The 19487-nt window shown below is 29.6% G+C and overlaps 1 protein-coding gene and 1 long non-coding RNA gene across 4 annotated transcripts; both read right to left on the bottom strand.

The window, feature by feature from the left end:
- Window positions 1–178: 178 nt before the first annotated feature.
- LOC112782704 (uncharacterized) lies at window positions 179–8649 on the bottom strand. Of its 3 annotated transcripts, XR_011879278.1 has the most exons (5): window positions 8508–8649; window positions 8295–8383; window positions 4636–5029; window positions 2969–3093; window positions 179–2721 (listed from the first exon to the last, which is right to left on the bottom strand). It is a non-coding gene; the product is annotated as an uncharacterized lncRNA (long non-coding RNA). The 3 variants fall into 3 exon arrangements; XR_003816311.2 differs by having other exon boundaries at window positions 2711–3093; XR_003193095.3 differs by lacking the exon at window positions 4636–5029 and having other exon boundaries at window positions 2711–3093.
- Window positions 8650–12022: 3373 nt separating this feature from the next.
- On the bottom strand, window positions 12023–18472 carry LOC112783309 (oligopeptide transporter 4). The gene is made up of 6 exons (XM_025826212.3): window positions 17768–18472; window positions 16747–16844; window positions 14117–14683; window positions 13615–13867; window positions 13308–13490; window positions 12023–12813 (listed from the first exon to the last, which is right to left on the bottom strand). The coding sequence occupies exons 1-6, from the start codon at window positions 18380–18382 to the stop codon at window positions 12199–12201; spliced, it is 2331 nt and encodes a 776-aa protein (XP_025681997.1). The 5' UTR covers window positions 18383–18472; the 3' UTR covers window positions 12023–12198.
- Window positions 18473–19487: the final 1015 nt, after the last annotated feature.

Below are 19487 nucleotides of genomic sequence, written 5' to 3'. Positions count from 1 at the left end.
AAGAGAAGGAATAGTTGCCACAACTACATACCTACTCTGCTGCAGATTCTAAAGTAGAAATAAGGGATGAAAAACAATTCACCAATCCACACATGATGCTGTGGGTCGCAGAGAAGCTGTCATTTCTGACATTCATCCAGAACATTTGCATTACAGGAGGCAAAGCAAACTAGCCATATGGTGAATCACTACTATCATGATAGCAACAAAGATAATCATAATCTTTCTCTGTTATTCTTTCTTTCTTTTTATTTTTTATTTTATTTTTACTCTTTTTTTTTTGGTGACCGCGGGGGAAGGGTGACAACTGTGCATGCACACAGTGGATCATGGCACACAATGAATTTTCTTAACCTTAAGTCAGAAAATATTTGGCATTCTACAAGCATGCATCATATGAGCTTCTGTTTAAAGTTTTGCAGACTTCCTAATTAATTAGACTTCTAATGTTAGAGCTACATGTCAAGTGCTGAAACTCACACGAGAGTGAGTATAAATTATAACAAGACAGAAAATTAGAAATGTCTTCTAAAGGTTTATCACTTAGCATCACAAGCATGCAACATATGAGGTTCTGCGTCAAAGTTTTTCAAAAGGTTTAGCACTTAGAATCATTCAAATCAAGGGCTAAATACAACCATATCGGAACTAAGAAGAGAAGTGGCAAGACAAATTACTGGATCCACATGGTTTATGAATTATTCGCAACACAAATTGAATGCAATTGCCATCACTAACCTAAAACTTCTTCTTGCAGATGAATCAAGAGTGCAAGGAGCAACATGGAAAGATGATATGCATCAACCCTGGATAAGCTATAAAGCTCTATTCCACAAAAAAGCAAACTTCAAGCAGGAACACTCAAGATAAGGCACCACGTAAGAAGAATTCCCAAAAAGGAACTTATAATATGAGCAACCCACAATTTTGTGCGTACCTGTTACGCCAATTGAGATTGTCAACCGATAACCCTCAATTACAAAAACTCCTAATATAATTACTTGTATGACCTCAATTGACATTTCACGCACGGAGCAGAAACAAATTATTGATTTGTCAGTGCCAAACTCTCAACAGTAGACACAAATATTCACATTATTCCTATGCCTCCTGATGATTGTAGAACAGTATGAGCTTTGGAAGTAAACACAGAAAGTATCCCTCACAGCATTAAGCTATTAAAATTACACATTTTAAAATGATATTAATCAATGGGACCGAAAAAGGTTAGTTAAGTTCAAGTCCTCATTAGAATTTAGGAAAAAGCAGAAGTCCAAGAGTAAATGGAATTCTAACTTTATGAAAAATTCAAGACTGGGGACTTGTGAACAGGGGACAGGCAATATAAAGCGAACTTTATATGTTATGCTAATGTGAGCAGGGAAAACATTGAAACTTGATCAATACACAGCAGGTTTTTCCTTTAAATAAAGCACAGTTTTCAAAATCCAGTTTGTTGGTCCTCAATACTTCCTGCCTACCATCTCCACTATTATGTTTATAAAGGACAATGTTGTAGCGAAAATTGTAATTATAAACAGCTGATCTGAGGATATATATAGAATAAGGCAACCAAAAGCATGTATATCAAGATACAAATCCTACAAACACCTTTCTCATAAAGACTACATTTATTTATACACTAAAGTGGAAAAGTACAATATTAAGTTGTATAGGTACCGGTATGAGGATCAGACAGAATACAATATGCACAAAAGGAAAAAGAAAGAAAAAAAAGAAGATAATCTAATCAAAAGAAAACACATGTAGAGGGCAAAGATTTTCTGTTTTGAGAAAGGTAAATATATATATTTATATGCTATTTTCCACATATAGTAATACTACTCCATCCACTTCATGATATCTGTTACTTTGGAGAGGGTAATGATTTGCTATTTTGAGAAAGCCAAAAATGCAAGAATGAGAATGTGCCTCGCCACCAAACATAATGATTTCCTCAAATAGTGAAATTTATCAAAAATTATAGGGACATACGAAATGCAAAAGAATTGTGCAAGTCTACAGATGCATCACATAATTTGGAGTGTGAGCATGATTGAACATTTCAGTGTACCTAGAAAGTCTTGCTGCCCAATCATTGTCAACTCCACAAAGACTTTGCCAACAGTCAAGAAACTATGCTAGGCTATGCATGAACAGCTTCTCTTGCCCAACACTAACAAGCTTCATTAGAGAAGCCTATCACTCTAAATACTCTAAATGGATTTAGTTGCATTGATAGAAAACTACATCTTGATCCTGGACCACAAATTTACATAGCCAGAGACACAGGCTACCTACCCAACATTTGGAAGCATATTTACTTTTAATCCCAAACTGAAAGATGGCAGCCAAGTGCACGAGACTTCCACTTCATATGGTCTGAAAAGGGAGTATGTAGATAGCCTTATTCTCACAAATAGAGGATATTTCCAAGATTTGAACCTGTGACCTCCAGGTCATAAAGTTACCTTATGGTTAAACAAAGACCTATTCTCCAAGACTCCATGAATATACATTTGATCTGATTTCCTTACCAGGCCTCTACAAGTCTTCTTGCTACATGTGTCTGAACTACCTAAGATGATATTCCAACATCTTATCTACAATAGGGGCTATCCCAAATCTCTCTAAGGCACTCCTTCCCGATCATACCCTTAAGCTTTAATGATGCTTCCGCCAAATGCAATTGTATATATGAAATATAATATATCTAAAACCCTGAAAATATGCATTTTATATCCATTTAATTTACCAATTATAAGCTTCAGCCATTTAAGACTGGAAACCACAAATAATCTATTTGTTAATTCTTGATACATAGATAATTCAATTTAGTTTAACTGGTCAAGAGCTTATCACAAATTGTGGTTCATCAACCTTCCTTTCTTGCTATATAGATAAAGTTTTAGAAACTGTCATGCCATTAATAGACAAAACTGCTGGCATGTGAAGGTAAGATCCTTACCATGTTGTGATCACGCAGTCTTTCTTGCTATATAAAGTTTAGAACTGTCATACCATTAACAGACGAAACCACTGACATGTGAAGGAAAGATCCTCACCATTGTTGTGATCATACAGCCAGCCAACCTGAAGACAACAATGCAACTCATAATGAATCTTTTCTGCAGTAGAATAAAAAGAAGGGGGATCATAATTTCTTATCAATGATTATAATATAACTAAATATTAAAATTATAGATATGAAAAGATGCACGAGCTAGTAGATGAGCATAGAAAAAATCAGACCCTAGAATGTAATTTCTCTTTTGCAATAAAAAGAACTATTACAGTTAGATCAGAGCCTTAAGAAAATAGGAATCAGAAAGCAATCGCTTAAGCACTAGACGGAAGCTATGTTTCATAGCAAGGGTTCAACTAAATTTGTTTAAAGTTTTGATATTCACATTCAGCATAAAAGGTAACACTGCACCTAGTTAAGGCACCATAGGACAGGATATTGATCCTATCGCACGTTAAGGGTGATACTTGCCAAATAAAATCCAACACGTATATGCAATAGAGTGGAAGTATGATTCCTTTTCACCCTTCATTTTTTTCCCCTACAACAATAAATCATAATTTTGAGGATGTGGAAGGATTATTTATAAAGAAATGGAATAAGTTTCTTCCCATACATATCAAGATTTCCCACTATGCAATAAAGTCTTTAATGTGATTGACAGTAACAGCTGTAAGCAGTTTGACGAAGATCCTATTTTTAGAGAAGTAAACATCAAATAAAAGTTTGAAGTACTAGAGGCATAAGTGATTCAAACCCCGGTCCTCTTTTCTTTCTTTCCTCTCTACCCTAATAATTCTCAAAATGCACTAAATGGATACATGAATATAAATTTTAAGATTTTAACCAACTAAACTAGCAGTAGCATATAATCAAGAGTCAAGAGTATGGCTCAACTATATAATTGCACTATTGCACTGTTATGATATTACACTTTACTTATGCTCTATATCATTATTGAAAAACCACTTAACAAAATGATCAATTAATTCAAACTTAAAGACTACAACTCGTAATAGCAATGCATACACCAAAGAACAGCTGCTCTTAGGGTTGTGTGACTTTGCTCATGATGAAAATCTACTGATTCAATTAAATAATCCACAATCCATATGAATAAAGCTCAGAAGCCAACCAAATTCACGAAGCCATGCACTCTAACAAGTAACTACCGAATTTGATTCCGCATCTGCTTATTATTCCAACCGTGTTCATTAACCTAAGCACCTCAAATTCAGTACTTCAAGCAACAACTCAACAAACACAATTTATATCGCCGAAAAAGACAATCATGCCACCACGACACACACGCAGGCACAATTATTACAAAATAACATCATCAAGCTGGATCACCTTCAAGGAGCGAAAATTAAAATATGAAAAACGAGGAAGAGCGAGCGAGAGATTAAATCACTACAAAACAACGGCACCTAAAGTCATATTACCAATTCGATGAGTGGCTTCACATAAAATGTTGATTGAAAAGAGCAAAACCGCATAGAATTCATATGAATAAAAACAGAAACGAAGTGCAACCAGCGGATAAAGAATAAAATAATCAAAACCTAGCGAGAATCAATGCATGTTAGGCAAGAAGAATAATAGCTTACGTAGAGATCGCGGCGATGAGAAGAGCTGAACATAACCATCACCGTGATCTGGTGAAAAACGAACGAGAGGTGGAGGAGCTACGCTGAAGGAGGAGGAAGAAGAAGTGAAGAGAGAACAGCTCGCGCGCTGGAAAACGTGAAGAGGAGTAGTTTGTTGGGCTTTGGGAGGAAAGAGGAGAGAGTAGTAAGCAGTGACGCACCCACTGCCGGCAGCCCACAACTTGCCACGTCACTCTCGCTCGCACCAAATATGTCTTTTAAGACGAAGGAAGGGGTTCTTACTTCTTAGCCAATCAGAGCGCATGAAGAGGGTAATTTTGTCAATTCATCAAGCGCTACCAGACGGGCACCGCCCAATCGCCCATTGCTCTCAAGTCTCAAGTCTCAACACTTTCTGCACGTGGTTGGCACGCATCTAACAATTACTTTTTGGTACACTTGGAAGTTTTAAGGGTACTTTTTCTCCCTAAAATTCCACACAAATTTTAAAAATATTCTTAAATTTCTTCTTGTTTTAATTTTATTCTAAAGATTTGTATCAAATATATCTTAACAGTTAATTTTTTAAAAAATTTAAGATTAACTAAACAACAATTTTATAATACTAATCTCTCAACACAAGTAAATTAAACATAATTGTCATGCATTATTGTTATATTGGTCTTAAATTTTTTGAAAATTTAGCCGTCAAGAATATATTTGATACAAATTAAAAACTTTTAAGACAAAATTAAAACAAAATAAAACTTAAGAGTATTTCTAAAATTTTTATCAAACTTTAAGAAAAAAAGTATATTTTTTGCAAGAATTATTTTTAAACTTATATTAAAAGAAAAAGATTTAATTACTATATTAATTTTTATAATTTATTAAATTTTTAATTAAAATTTTATATTTTTTAATTAAAGTTTATACCGTTTTAATTTTGTAACTAAATTTTTTATATTAAAAAAATTAAAATTAATAAAATATTTCTTCTAATAATATATATAATCAAATATTTAATTAAATTTTTAATTATAAATATTTTTAATTTATAAAAAAATATTTAATTAATTTTAATATTTTTTATATTAAAAATATTTAATTATAAAATTAATATTAATATAAAAATTTAATTAAAAAAATATAAAAATTAATAAAACTATAAGAACCAACCGATTATATATATATATATATATATATATAGGAACAAATTGGAAAAGAAAGATAGCATCTTCATCTATTATTTAAGATGAGTTATAATTTGACTTTAATTATTTCTTATTTTAAATTTATAATTGATGAAGTTAATTACTATTATTGATTTAATAACTAAATAATTGTAATATTAATGTCATTTTTTAATCTTATATCTATAAAAAGTAAGCATTTTTTACATCTAAATAAGAGAGGTCATATGACAAGTTTTATAAATTTTATAATATCTAATATTTTTATATGAATTTACATCTTTTAAATGAAAAGGTTTGTAAAATAATAAATACCATATTAATTACTATTAATTTTATATATCTTATAAATTGTTCAATAATATTTTATATTTATGTAATTATTATATCTCTTAAATATTTACTAATTTTGACATCGGATACCTTTTGCAAGTACTTTAGAAATATACCTAGCAAGTTCGACTTCATCAAAACAAATAAAATATCTAAATGTCAATTTAATAAAAGGAAAAATATATATAATACAATCATTTCAAGCATATCAAACTTGTTTCTTATTAGAAATAGTTTGTTTTTAAGATCGATGTGCTAATAGAACAATAGAGAAATCATTAGTTAAACTGTTACAAGCTAGAGATGATTTAGATCAAATAAGAGATCATACATGTTCACTGACTCTCAATTATTTAGACATATGTGTGCTAAGGATATTAGTATTAATTATCATAAAATCGTCCTTTGATCTGTAAATAAAGATTTTGTGAAAAATGTCAATCGTTGTATATTTATGTATATAGTAGTAGGTAATTAACTTATTAACTTATATAACCAAATAATGAATCTAAAAATCATCATCTGCTAAATAAAAAGGCAAAACTTAAAAATCAAGGTAAGGAAAGATAATCTAATATTTTTATTGATTTAATTTTTATATTTTTTCCTAAAATTGTCAATATAAAAATATTTTATACAGACAATTAATCATGTATATTAGTATATTACTACATTAATAAAACAATTAATTATAAAACATTATTTAAAAAATTATTTATACACATAAATTTGATTAAATAACGGCATGCATACTAAAATTAAATTTTATTTTTATGTTAAAATAACTACATTGTATAGTATATAGAATATAGTATTATTGTAACTTTATAGTTAAGTGATTCAAAATACATGAATTTAATTTTGATATACTAACAGTGTAAAATATTTTATATAATAATAATTATTTAATTATATTTATTCTTTTAAGTAATTCTTTATGTGATCAAATATAAAATATAATTATTTTTATTGATACAGTAATACATAATTAAATATATGTATAAAATTATTTTATATTAAAAATACATAAAAATTAAATTCTAATATATAAGACAAACTTGCAAAACCGCAAGTATAGTGTAAAACTTAAGAGAAGTACATATAGGAACAATTAGTGGTTCATATATGCAGATCCATATGTAAAAGTTAGTTGTTGGACAATTCTCTTTTTATTGTATGTGTTAAACTTTATATTCTTTTGTTATTATTGTTGGATTACTTTAAATTACTTATATAATACATCTCAAAACTTATGTGGTTTAATTTATTTAATAATGATAATAACTAAATGTTTTTGTACAATATGTATTTTACTTCTATATGTAAGAATGAAGAGAATAGAAACACAACATTAATAACGTTGATAAACAACTATTCATCAATAACTATATCCAAGAAAAAGGAAAATTAAAAAGTACATGTCTCAATTTTTTTTTGTCCGTCAACAAAATAAACCTGTACTTTACCCGACAAGATCCAGGCTTAGATCGCCTCTAAAGCGATGATGAACTTGGACAGCTTATTTCTTTAATTAAATCGTCTAGTTTTAATTACCAGCAAATTTTTCTTTTCTTTTTTTTTTTTAGAAATATTAGAAATCATAATGGTCATCATTTTTAGTCATTAATTTAATTCTTTTTAATTTAGTAATTCAACAGTATATTTTAACTCATATTTTTAAATAATAATAATTAATTAATCACTAAAAATAATAAATTTTAATGGTTCTTTATCGATTCGTTACTCTTCCTTTTATGTATGTTTAACTGAAAACGCAAACCAAAAACCCACCACCGAAGCTTAGTTAAGTGACTATACTAATACTAACAATATCTAAAATGAACGACGACGATCCCAATCAAACACAATTGAAGAGGATCCTAGCTAGTAGCTACACTCTCTAAGCATTTATATCTTAATACACAACAACGTTATTAAAAATATAGTAGTGTTTATAGAAATATATTGGCCTCAACATATGGATTTACTCTAAGATACTACGATCTAAATAAATTTAAAAAATCAATTAATATAAGAATAATAAATGAAGCCAATTAAAGAAAGACTTGGACAAAAACTACACATACAATAGCAAACCCTATCCAGAAAAACGAGACATGTAAATATAGAGTAATTATCATGAGTATTACTTACTAATGAAAAGAAAAACGAGATCATTTTCCATGTATGTAGTATTTTCTTCGTTGATCTCCGTATAATATAATACCAGCATCTACATGAACCTGTTTCAGAATAAGCAAATAAAACCGTAAGCTTAGAGGACAGAAGAAAAACAAAGAAATTAGGAAGGTTGATAGAGTAGTTGAAGTAGGAGAGAAACAAAGCAAGAAATGAATGGTTAATTACTTTGTTCAATATTCATGTGTGTGTTGAGCTTGAGCATTATATTGATTGAATTGCACAGCGTTAACTTTGGTGTGGTGTGAAGAAAGGCATGATGAGGGGGGTTGCAAATTGCAATAATAGAATGTAAGGAGGCGGCAACGTGGTAGAGAGAGAAAAAAATATCTAAGTTAGAATGCATTAAATTATTAGCAAATAGGAAGCGGAGGGAATAACTTGTCCCTGGACAGCTGTCGATTCTGGATTCGCACTCACCATACATTGTATTTTTCTTAATAAAATAACCATCATGTTATATGATTAAATTATTTTGATAATTAAATTTAATTAAGTTAATTCAATAATTTGTTATTTTAATAAAAATTAGTTAAAAGAATACGTAAGAAGAAAAAAATTATTAGACTTTATTAGTTTGTTCACCTAATATTTTTCATAAAATAATTTAACACAACTTTTTTTCCACAAGAAGAAAGAGAAAAATATATAATTATGTAGCTCAATGTTATTATTAATTATTTTTTAAATGGTTTAAAATTTTTCAAACAATTTAATCCCAAATTATCATCTTACAAACTTTAAAATTTTCTATCTTAAATATCCTTAACAAATGTATTTATAACTAGTCAAAATGTTCACTTTGCTATTCCATCCTTCTCATCATCTCTTGAAATGAAATAAAATGATACCATTTACATATTTTTAATTTATTTTACTAATAATTTTAAGATATATTATTTTCATTATTATATGCATTATTTATTCATTTATATTATATTTTAATATTTGAAAAAGGTAGGACATCTTACATCGATCATTATATCATGCCTTATATTAGTTTTAGTCTTCAGATATTCATATTTCATAAGCACTAATTTTGGAATTAAAAATAGTGTGGTATGTTAGTTTTTTCTATTATTTTATTATTATGTGTGATGCTACATTAAGCTTTAAATTATATACAAAATAAAGTTAGTGTAATCTTTGTGTGAACCCTGTCTATATTTTTTTTTTAAATAAAAGTTTGTCACTGAATATTTTGATGCACAAGAGGCCTTATTAAATGGATAAGGTAAACTAACATTATAAAATAATAGTATATCAATAGGTATTTAGTGTCTATTACTTCATTCTTTTATTTATTAAATATGTATAAAATTATGAAAAGGGAATCATTTGAGTTAGGGGTGTCCGCGGATCGGATCGGATCGGATCGGATATGACCGAAAATTCGATTCGATCCGCACAATTTCCATCGGATCAGATCGGATATGATATCCGCACTTTTTAATGCCGGATCCGATATGCACATTTGCGGATCGGATCGGATATCGGATATATCCGCATAATGAAACATTCTCTTTTTAATCATATTTCTATATAAAAGAATTCGATAAAAATATTTCTTTCATACTTTTAAACTTATTTATTCCTAAAATATTTTTAATCAAACTCTCTCTAAATAACAAAAATAAAATAATACAATATATGAATAATAATTACTAACTAAAACATACAAACAAGTAAATATAATACCAAATATATATATATATATATATATATATATATATTTTTTTAATTATTATAGTTCGGATTTGCGGATTCGTGGATCGGATACGCGAATGTAGAGTAGATATCCGCGATCCGATCCGATCCGATCAATTTGCGGATCGGATCATATCCGCAATTTTCGGATCGGATGCGAATATTTACCGCGGATCTGCGGATACGATCCGATCCATGGACATCCCTAATTTGAGTGGCTTAAATTTAATCAAAAAATTAAGTTCAAGTCTTAGAAATAGTAAAAAAAATTTTGATGAATTATATATAACAAAAATTATTTTAAAAAATAAAATTAGACATTAATTTATCTTATATTTTCAAATTATTTATAAAGTTATTATATTATTATCCAATTAAGTATAGCAAAATACATACCAATTATAAGACACCCTTGAAAGATATAAAATAGAAGAATACTTGCTTATTTTGACATGATTAATTTAATATTACGGTAATATTAGGGAAATAATATTTACAATTATTTTATATAATGTAACATTTATAATTCTATATATACAATACAACATTTGTAATTATATATTTATTATATATAAAATTATATAATTATTTTAACGATAATTAATGAATATTAAATAAAATAAATTTAAATTAATTTTAATTGTTTCTTAATTATTATTATTATTATTATTATTATTATTATTATTAATATTAATAATGGTTGAAATTTGTGCAATTATTTATTCATAATGGCTTCTATAGCTGAAATAGTACCCAATAATTATTAATATGTGTCATCGTTTGGCATTTTTTTATATGTGAAAACTTAGGTGCAGTCGACTTCATATGAAATTGATAGTTGAGAACTGTTAAATAAAAATTTAGTCAAATCAATAAAATCATAGAGCTATAAACTTCACGTGAAATCAACTGCAGTTGGGTTTTCACCAACTTTATATCAACTTAGTAACTTTAATACGGATGATTTGGTAACGCTCGCGTGTGTAAGAGAAATTAGACAAAATCAGCTGTAATGTAACAAGGGACAGATTCAGAAAATTCAGAATATTATTACCTTTTTACCCTGCTGTTGCTTGTACTGTGTTTATGCAACGATGTCGTTGCAAGTGGGCAGCTTGTTGCATGGGATTGGTGATTTGTATGTGGACCATAATTAATTAATCTTTGCGCGTTGGACACGAATCATATGCTGCTTTTCACTGCTCCATATTTCTTCTTCCTCATCGAGACTTTTCTTCCCACTTGTGTTATCCAACCATGCATTTCGATAATCTTCATCAATTATTATATATAATACACCAATTTGCTGATATATCTTTTTGGTCATGCAATTTGCTGATATATGAAGAGAGTTATTTTATCCCCCTTTCTTTTTGTCGGATGTTATTTTATCCCGTTTAGTAATTATTTTGTAATTTCTGGTGTTTCTTTCATGGGCTTTTTAAGCCCCGTTCTATTCACGAAAAAAATGTTAACTCGGTTACCCAAAAAATAAAAATGATTAAATTGCCATTACATAAAAAAATTTGATCAAATTTAAATTGAAATAACTATGTTAACAATAATCCATCAGCACATGTCAAATTTGTTAATTGCAATAATAATAATACGCATTATTAAATAGGATTACTAAACTAAGGAAAAGTATAGATAGATAATAAAAATATTAAACAATGCGAATAATGGATATATCGGATGTTTAATTAACTAGGTGTACGGATGGTTATCCTAATATTAAAATTTAGATGAATAATTTAGGTGTGCAGTGTATTTTTACTTTATTGGGCCAAATTTAAAACTCATTGTTCACAAAAACCATTATACCTAGCAAATCCGCTAAACTAATTACTGCATCCTCTTAAACTTTAATTGTATGTATTATTCAGAAATGAGAAGCCTCATTTGTTTAGTCCTTATTCCTTTATCATACATTCCCTTCTCCATGAACAAATTGAGAGTCATTTTAACATTGAGACTAGCAAACAATATATAACACCAACTATATTTCCTTTGCACAATAGATTCTGTTCAGCTTACTATATATTACATTGACTTAATTTGCAAGTTTCATTACATAATTTGAGTGCTATTGTTGCTGTGAATAGAAACAATTAAGGGTCACATTATTACAGTGATAATAAGAACCAATTACTTAGTGTGTTGGGCAACCATCAACCACAATGCCTTTGGCTGTTGGACAAGATGCTAATGGACAATGTTCACCATCATTTCCCCACCAACTAATACTCTTGTTCTCCAATCCCAGAGAAAAGAACAGCAGCACAGTCATAAACGCCACCCCGGCATCAAGGGCGGCCGATAGGACGTAGTTATATGTCTGCCACCAACCCTTCCTGTATCGGAACACAAAGAAGTTGAAAATGGTTCCAAAGAAAATCCAGGCATTGTAGTTCAATGGTGTCGCGGGTGGCATCATCCCGGTTGCTCCAAGGAGAACTGGGAGGTTGATGAAGGGTATCCATGATTGTTTAGGGAATGCCTTGTGCAATAGCCAAACAATAACTGGCCCTATTGCACCACCAAGGAAGAACCAATTCATTGCACTGTAGTTTCCTTTGGAGCCAAAGATTCTCTTTGGTCCTACCAATCCCCAGATTACTGATGCATCAAAGAATACACGGTCACCGGGGCATGTCCAGGGACTCCCTTCTGGAAGGAGATCATCATGGCATATGTTTTTTATAGAGTTTAGCAACCACCATGCTACCCCTATGTTGATAGTTCCAGCAAGCATTGTACCTATGAACTGCATATATTTATGAATATAATGGATTAAGAATTAGAGAGAAAACACAAAACATAGGACACTTGTAATACCATTAGAGTTGGATTTTACATGGCATGATATATTCAATTACCATCTACAAATATTTAGTATGTCAAAAAGTCTCTTTTCATTGAGAAAATCTGCTTCTATGATTGCATCCTTAACAAGTCCTATAAAATGATAGAGCTCTTATACTTCATTCAAATTTAGATAATAGATACTGTGATTATTCTTATCTTGAATGTAGAACTATATATATGGGCAATATAATGCAGAACTGAATCAATATCTCCCTACCTATGCAACAATTAATATCAGCTTATGTGCATGCATTTTTCCTTATGTGTCATTTCTTCTTTCTTGTTATTTTTTTATTGGATCACAGTAAATAAACAATTATAATTAAACTAACATATGAACTCTGCAAAACTTTTTGATGAGGAAGGGACTGAAATTGTTCATAAAGAATATACCTGCACCAAGAACATTGATCTTGGGGGGATTTTCATGTAGTGTCCAAGCTTGAAATCACTGAGAAACGAGACGGCTTGAGACATGCTGATGTAGCCATAAGTTTTGAAGCAAACATTTGCAATTGGTCTTCCAGGGTATATGAGACCAAAGACATACTCGGTGATGATATTCAACCCTGGTGTCTGTTCAAAGAGCATAAACATATTTCAGTTATGTCTCTTTGCTTAATAAATTAAACTTCTCCAAATAAAAAATAATTGGTACTTAACAGTTTCCCTGTTCTTGGGGAGTGAAGATTTAACTCACCTGGTTTGTGGTGGCAGTAATGATGCTAATTGGAAGGGTAAATCCAAAGGCTAAGACCGCGGCAAAGAGAAGTCCCCACCATGGCATTTGAACTTGGTTTTTTAAAAAGATGCATAGTGCTAGAGAAACCATTAAAGCAACACCTAGTAACAAATGAAACCACCAAGATGGTATGTCTTTGTATGTCTTCATCAGTTTTGTGTGGATATCTTCTTTGCCTTTGAATGAAGCACGATAACGTTCCATAATCTCCCTGCATTTTTTTTTTTTCGGAGATCAAAATTCCAACTTCAAATAATTTTGAATTATAACTAAGAGCTATGGAAATTTACATTGCAAAGTGATGAGAAAATAATCTAGAACTCCATCCTTGAATGTTAATTATTCATTTAAACACATTTATCTTTTGGAAAACCATAATAGTGTGTGGAGTTTGGAACATATTGCTGCATTAAATCAAACATGGTTGCAAATTAAGATAACATAAGCAGCATTGTATTACCTTCCATAGAAGCAAGCAACGTGTGTGATGGTAGATGCAATGGTAGCAAATCCAAAACCATAAGTGAGAGCAAAAAAGACACTAAGATTGATTCTTCCTTGCTCTTGATACTTGGCAATATCCAACTCAAACTTGTCATTAACAATAGCAGATATGTTATAAGGTTGACCTTGAGATGTGAACAAATGTGATGAAAAAATAGGGAATCTATTTGCATTATACACATTCAAACCCCAATATGCAATAGGAATAACCACATATACTATCATTGCATAGCCAACAAAGACATTGACAATGGCGAAAAAGGGCGAGATGAGAGGGCTGAACAAGAACGATGCCACGGCGCTCCAATCAAGTGTGATGGCTCCAAGGCCTAAGCCTCTCATGCCTGAGCCTAGTTGTTGAGCTGTTACTGATTTGGAGAACACCCAACAGACCCATGAGATGTTTGTTAGCGTTGTGAAGAAGAATCCAGGTACCACGTACCATGAAAAACTGCACACTAGTGCAATGAAGAAGAACTTTGCCCGTGAAATTCCATGGCTGTTGTCTTTCTCATGCAAAGCTCTGCATACCAACAAATGTTTATACGTTAAACGTCATCATCATATGAAAAATGTTTTGACATTTTGTTTTTTAATTTGAGTTTAATTTTGATGTGGTAAAGAGTTATCCACTTCATCTATTTGAATTTATAGATTTTTAAGTAGTAAATTTAAAAATTCATTATTTTTATCATATAACACTATGTGATTAGATATATGTAATTTTTTTTTACACAATAAAGAATTTAAATTCTTTTAATTTAATTGAACTTATCTATTTATCATGGTATAATAGTCAAAATAGTATGACTCCTGTTTTAATTTAGTGTTGTAGATGCTTCAAATTGGTTTGAATTATGAGGTGTCAATTAAAAAACTAATTTATTGATATTTTTTATAGACCAATTTAAAACGTTTTCTGTTGTTTTTTTATCACTCTGATTATTAACCCTTTTAATTGGTAAGTATTATATTTTATACAATTTTTTTTCGATTCTTCCATATACTTTTTTTTCACGTTACATCCTAACACACACATCCTCTCCCCTTCTCATGAGTTTTATATAGCAACTTCTTAGTCATAGTTAAGATTTGAATCTGGTATAGTTTTTAGCAAGGTAAATATATAAAAATTTAATTTAAGTTGACAAAAAATAAATCAAAACATGTCCCAAGCGCAATATTTTTTTTGGGTCAAGACCCTAACATAGTAACATACACACTTCTTTTCTTTTGTTTTAAATTTCATATAACAACTTTTTAGTTATAACTAGAATTTGAACTCGAATGTACACCGCTACAGGCCTTGCAGTGCAATAAAGTTAATATTATCCTGAGTCATTTACCAGTATACAAGTCAAACCTGTTTAGTAGTCAACAAGGTTCTGGCCCATTTTTTAATGCCCCAGATATGACCTCTTGTTTTTTGTGTTGAAGATGCAATTCAGACATTTTTAGTAGTCAACAAGGCCTGGCCCATATTTTAATGCCCAAAATATGACTTTTTGTTTTTGTTTGAGGACCCGGAACAATAATTAACGGATCATAGCCAACTACTTTGTGCAGTGTGAAGGGAAAGCCTTTTTCTTCTTTCTTTCCTTGTGGTCTGGGTGTGAAAGGAGATTTTAAATAGTTGATATTAAGTTATTAACTCTCTCGTTATTATTGAAGTCAACTGGGTTTGTCGGACTATAAGTCTTCTCTTCCTTTTTTTTCTTTTCCACAAAATACGCAAACATACTTATCAGTTATCTCCTTGTCCCACAAGGTCACAGTCCCCTATTTTTTAGACTTCATATGAGGAGAGAGAACGAAGGTTCGGCTATTTCGATGCACAATTTTTTTATCTTATATCAATCAGCTGATTATTGTTCACACAAGTCATTTTTGAGTCAGTTCTACTCCATTTTCTAATATATTTAATATTATTAAAAACTTAACTCTTAATTGACGGTTCATGCCATTTGAGAATGGTGATTGCCACTATGTCTAAAAAATAATATTTAATTTATTAAAAAAATTAAAAATAAATAATTTTTAAAATTTATTATAAAAATAAATTAAACAAAAATTAAATATTGAATAATAACCACCATAAAATTGACTTTTGAAAATATCTTTCAATAATGCAAGTCAAAGTTACTTTGCAAGTAACTGGATAACAATAATGTAAAAAAAAGTTAACTCATATTTTAATTGATCTGTCATTAATTAATTGCTATACCGAATTTTATAAGAGCTTGATATCTAACTTTCAATTTATTTAGTCGCCCCTAATAGTTGACGTAAAATCCTAGGGTAGGAATATCCTAACAAATTAAGCCTCTTAATAGTATATCTTTTGGACTTTTTTCTAAAAAAAAAATATAGAAAGTCAACATTTTTATTAAAATTTAGTTAGTATTTAATTAATAAAAAAAATAATTTTTTATTATTAGATAAAATCTTACACTATTAAAAATATTATTGATAATTAATTAATAACTATAAATTACAAAATCTACTGATTTTCTAATATTTTTTTTTGTCTAAAATAAAATATAAATAAATAAATAAAGATAATAAGAAGAAGAAAAAAGTGAATACCGGAAAAGTGAGACTTGAACGAGAGTGCCAGGCCACCACATATGAGCTGGTTCCACAACGTACTTCCTAAGCAACCCAGCCCATCCATAACCCAGAACCTATATAGTATATACTCAATATTATTATTATTATTATTATTATTATTAATAAGTGAAAATTCTTAATTTCATTTATATAACTGCAGTTGAAACTTTATTTTACCTTATTATTATTGAATATTATAAATCAGGAATGTTAGGAGGCCAACATTTTTGTTAAATTCTGGCGATCACTTAACCATCAAAAGAAAATTGAATGATTCTATACCATTAAATGCAATCTCACACCATTAAAAATATAATTAATGACTAAAAATTACAAAATCTACTGGTCCCTAAACTTAATTTTTCTACTATAAATTATTCTTTTCCGAAAGCCAAATAAAAATTATTACAACAATTGAGAATAAAAATGAAAGCTAAGGATGACAAAAAAAACAATCACGACATAAGCATGGAGCAAGAAAAACGCATAAGAATTCCTGCTTCAAACAGGAATCTATCGAAACACAAGAATCGTGATCTCTAAATAGCTCTATATATCTTTTAAAATCAAGTTTCACTACAAATAACTAATTAAATTCATTAAAATAAGCAAGTACGTGCATACACATACATACATTTATACTACAATAAACCAATAATAGAGTTAGGTTGTAAGTTGTAACTATCAATCATCAAACACAAGAATATAATACATCAACCGCAATCTAGAGCAATAAAAAGTATAAATCATTCATAGATAGCTCAAACTTGTCATCATTCACAAAACACAATTTAATAATTGGGAATTGGCAACGACAATCATGAGACTTTGACAATTGACATCACCATGAACCAAGGTATATATATGGCAAATAAAGACTTAAATCATATTTTATATAATTATTTTTTTAATTTTAAATTATAATAAGATGGATATAAAAAGTAATTATTGTTATTACTAATAATGAAGTGGATAATTGAAGGAGGAAGTGATTAACCTGAGTAGTAATGATGAGAAGCCAGGAAGCAAAGAAAGAGATGCTGCGTCCATAAAAGGCCTTAATTATGTTCACAATACCCACCGCATAGGGCGACCCGGACCCGAAAGCGCTACCCGCATTCGCGAATATGGTTATAAGCACGTGCTCCTTCATGTTAAAGGGGCCCGGATTAAACGACATCGTTTTGGATCCGAGGCGAAACTTTGTAGTTGGCAGCACCGCCGCCATGAAGTGACCGATGGGAAGTGTGGCGACCTGAACGGTGATCTGAGTTATGATGAGTGGCTCCGTACGGTAAGCGAAGAACTGGTTGAGGAAAGATAATAGCGCGCATGAGATTAGACCTAAGAACCACATTCTGAAGGTCCACACTGGTTGGCTTGGATCGTCACTGTTCGAAACCGTTAGTCGCACTTCTTCAACCGGCGACACTTCTTCTTCTTCTTCTTTTTTCTCTTCGTTCTTCTCATAGTCGAAGCTTGTTTCTAATTTCAGCTTCTCTGCCGGGTCTGTGGTAGCCATGGGAGAGAGAGAGAGAGAGAGTGGTGTTTTTGGTTTTGGCTTTGGGGTGTTTTTGAAGAGAGGTGTTGTTGTGTGTGGTTTTATTTGCATTAATGGATGGAAGGTGAGGATTTTGGCTTCATGATCAGATTATTCTAAAGCCTTATATTTAAGATTATAAATTAAAAATATACAAGATTTAAATTATTAATTTATTTAATTATTTTAAAAAATTAAAAGATTATTATTATTATTATTATTATTATTATTATTATTATTATTATTATATGCGCTTAAATATTTTTTAGTTAATTTTTTTTCTTTAAATATCACCAATTTCTATGGTCCTGGAATTAAAAATGTTTGATAACTAAAGAAAATCAACAAAAAATAGTCCTAATTTATTTTATTTAACATTTATTAATTGTTGTGACAATTAATTAATATTAAATAAGATAAGTTCTGACTATTTTTTTGCCTGGTGAGCATTACCCTGAGCTGTGAGGTGTGTTTGTTGTGAAGATGGTAATCATAATTAAGTTGCTTAAACGTATGGGGAGTCTTTAATTTTGTCCTTTCATTCATGATTTGTGCACAGTATTGGATCCAAAGGATAGGTAAAATAATGTTTCTTTTCAAAATAATAACTATCTTTTAATTTTTTAATGTATTAAAAAATTAATATATTTTTGTACAAAAGACATAAATTATTGCTACTAGCGGATATTCAGCTATTTTTTTTTATACTGAAGATTTGGTGTATAATATATAATTGTTAAAAGGTCAATTTTATAGTGTTTATGAGTTTGTGTCTAAATTTTATCTAATTTATTTTTTATAATAAATTTTGATTTTTTAAAAATTATTTATTTTTATATTTTTTAAATTAAATATTAATTTTTAATTTTTTTTAATAAGTAAATACTACTTTTTAAGCACTATAATATTAACCTTGTTAAAAAGATTGGTATTTTTTTAATATAAAATTAGTTCTTTTTTAAATTATTATTGAACAAATTGGATGTTCGGATTTATTAAAAAAAAGAGAAAAATAAAATATAAAAATTCAATTTGAGTAAGATATACAAATTTAAGAGTTAAATTTGTGTTTGAAGCGATAAATGTGATGATTCAATTTGTACTTTTTATATTCTAATTAAACACATCATATTTCAATAATGTTATAAAATATTATGTTTTTTTTCCTTATCAAAAA

This window comes from Arachis hypogaea, chromosome 20 (assembly GCF_003086295.3).
Source record: "Arachis hypogaea cultivar Tifrunner chromosome 20, arahy.Tifrunner.gnm2.J5K5, whole genome shotgun sequence".
NCBI classification, from domain to species: domain Eukaryota; kingdom Viridiplantae; phylum Streptophyta; class Magnoliopsida; order Fabales; family Fabaceae; genus Arachis; species Arachis hypogaea.
This window is presented reverse-complemented; position numbering and strand designations above follow the sequence as displayed.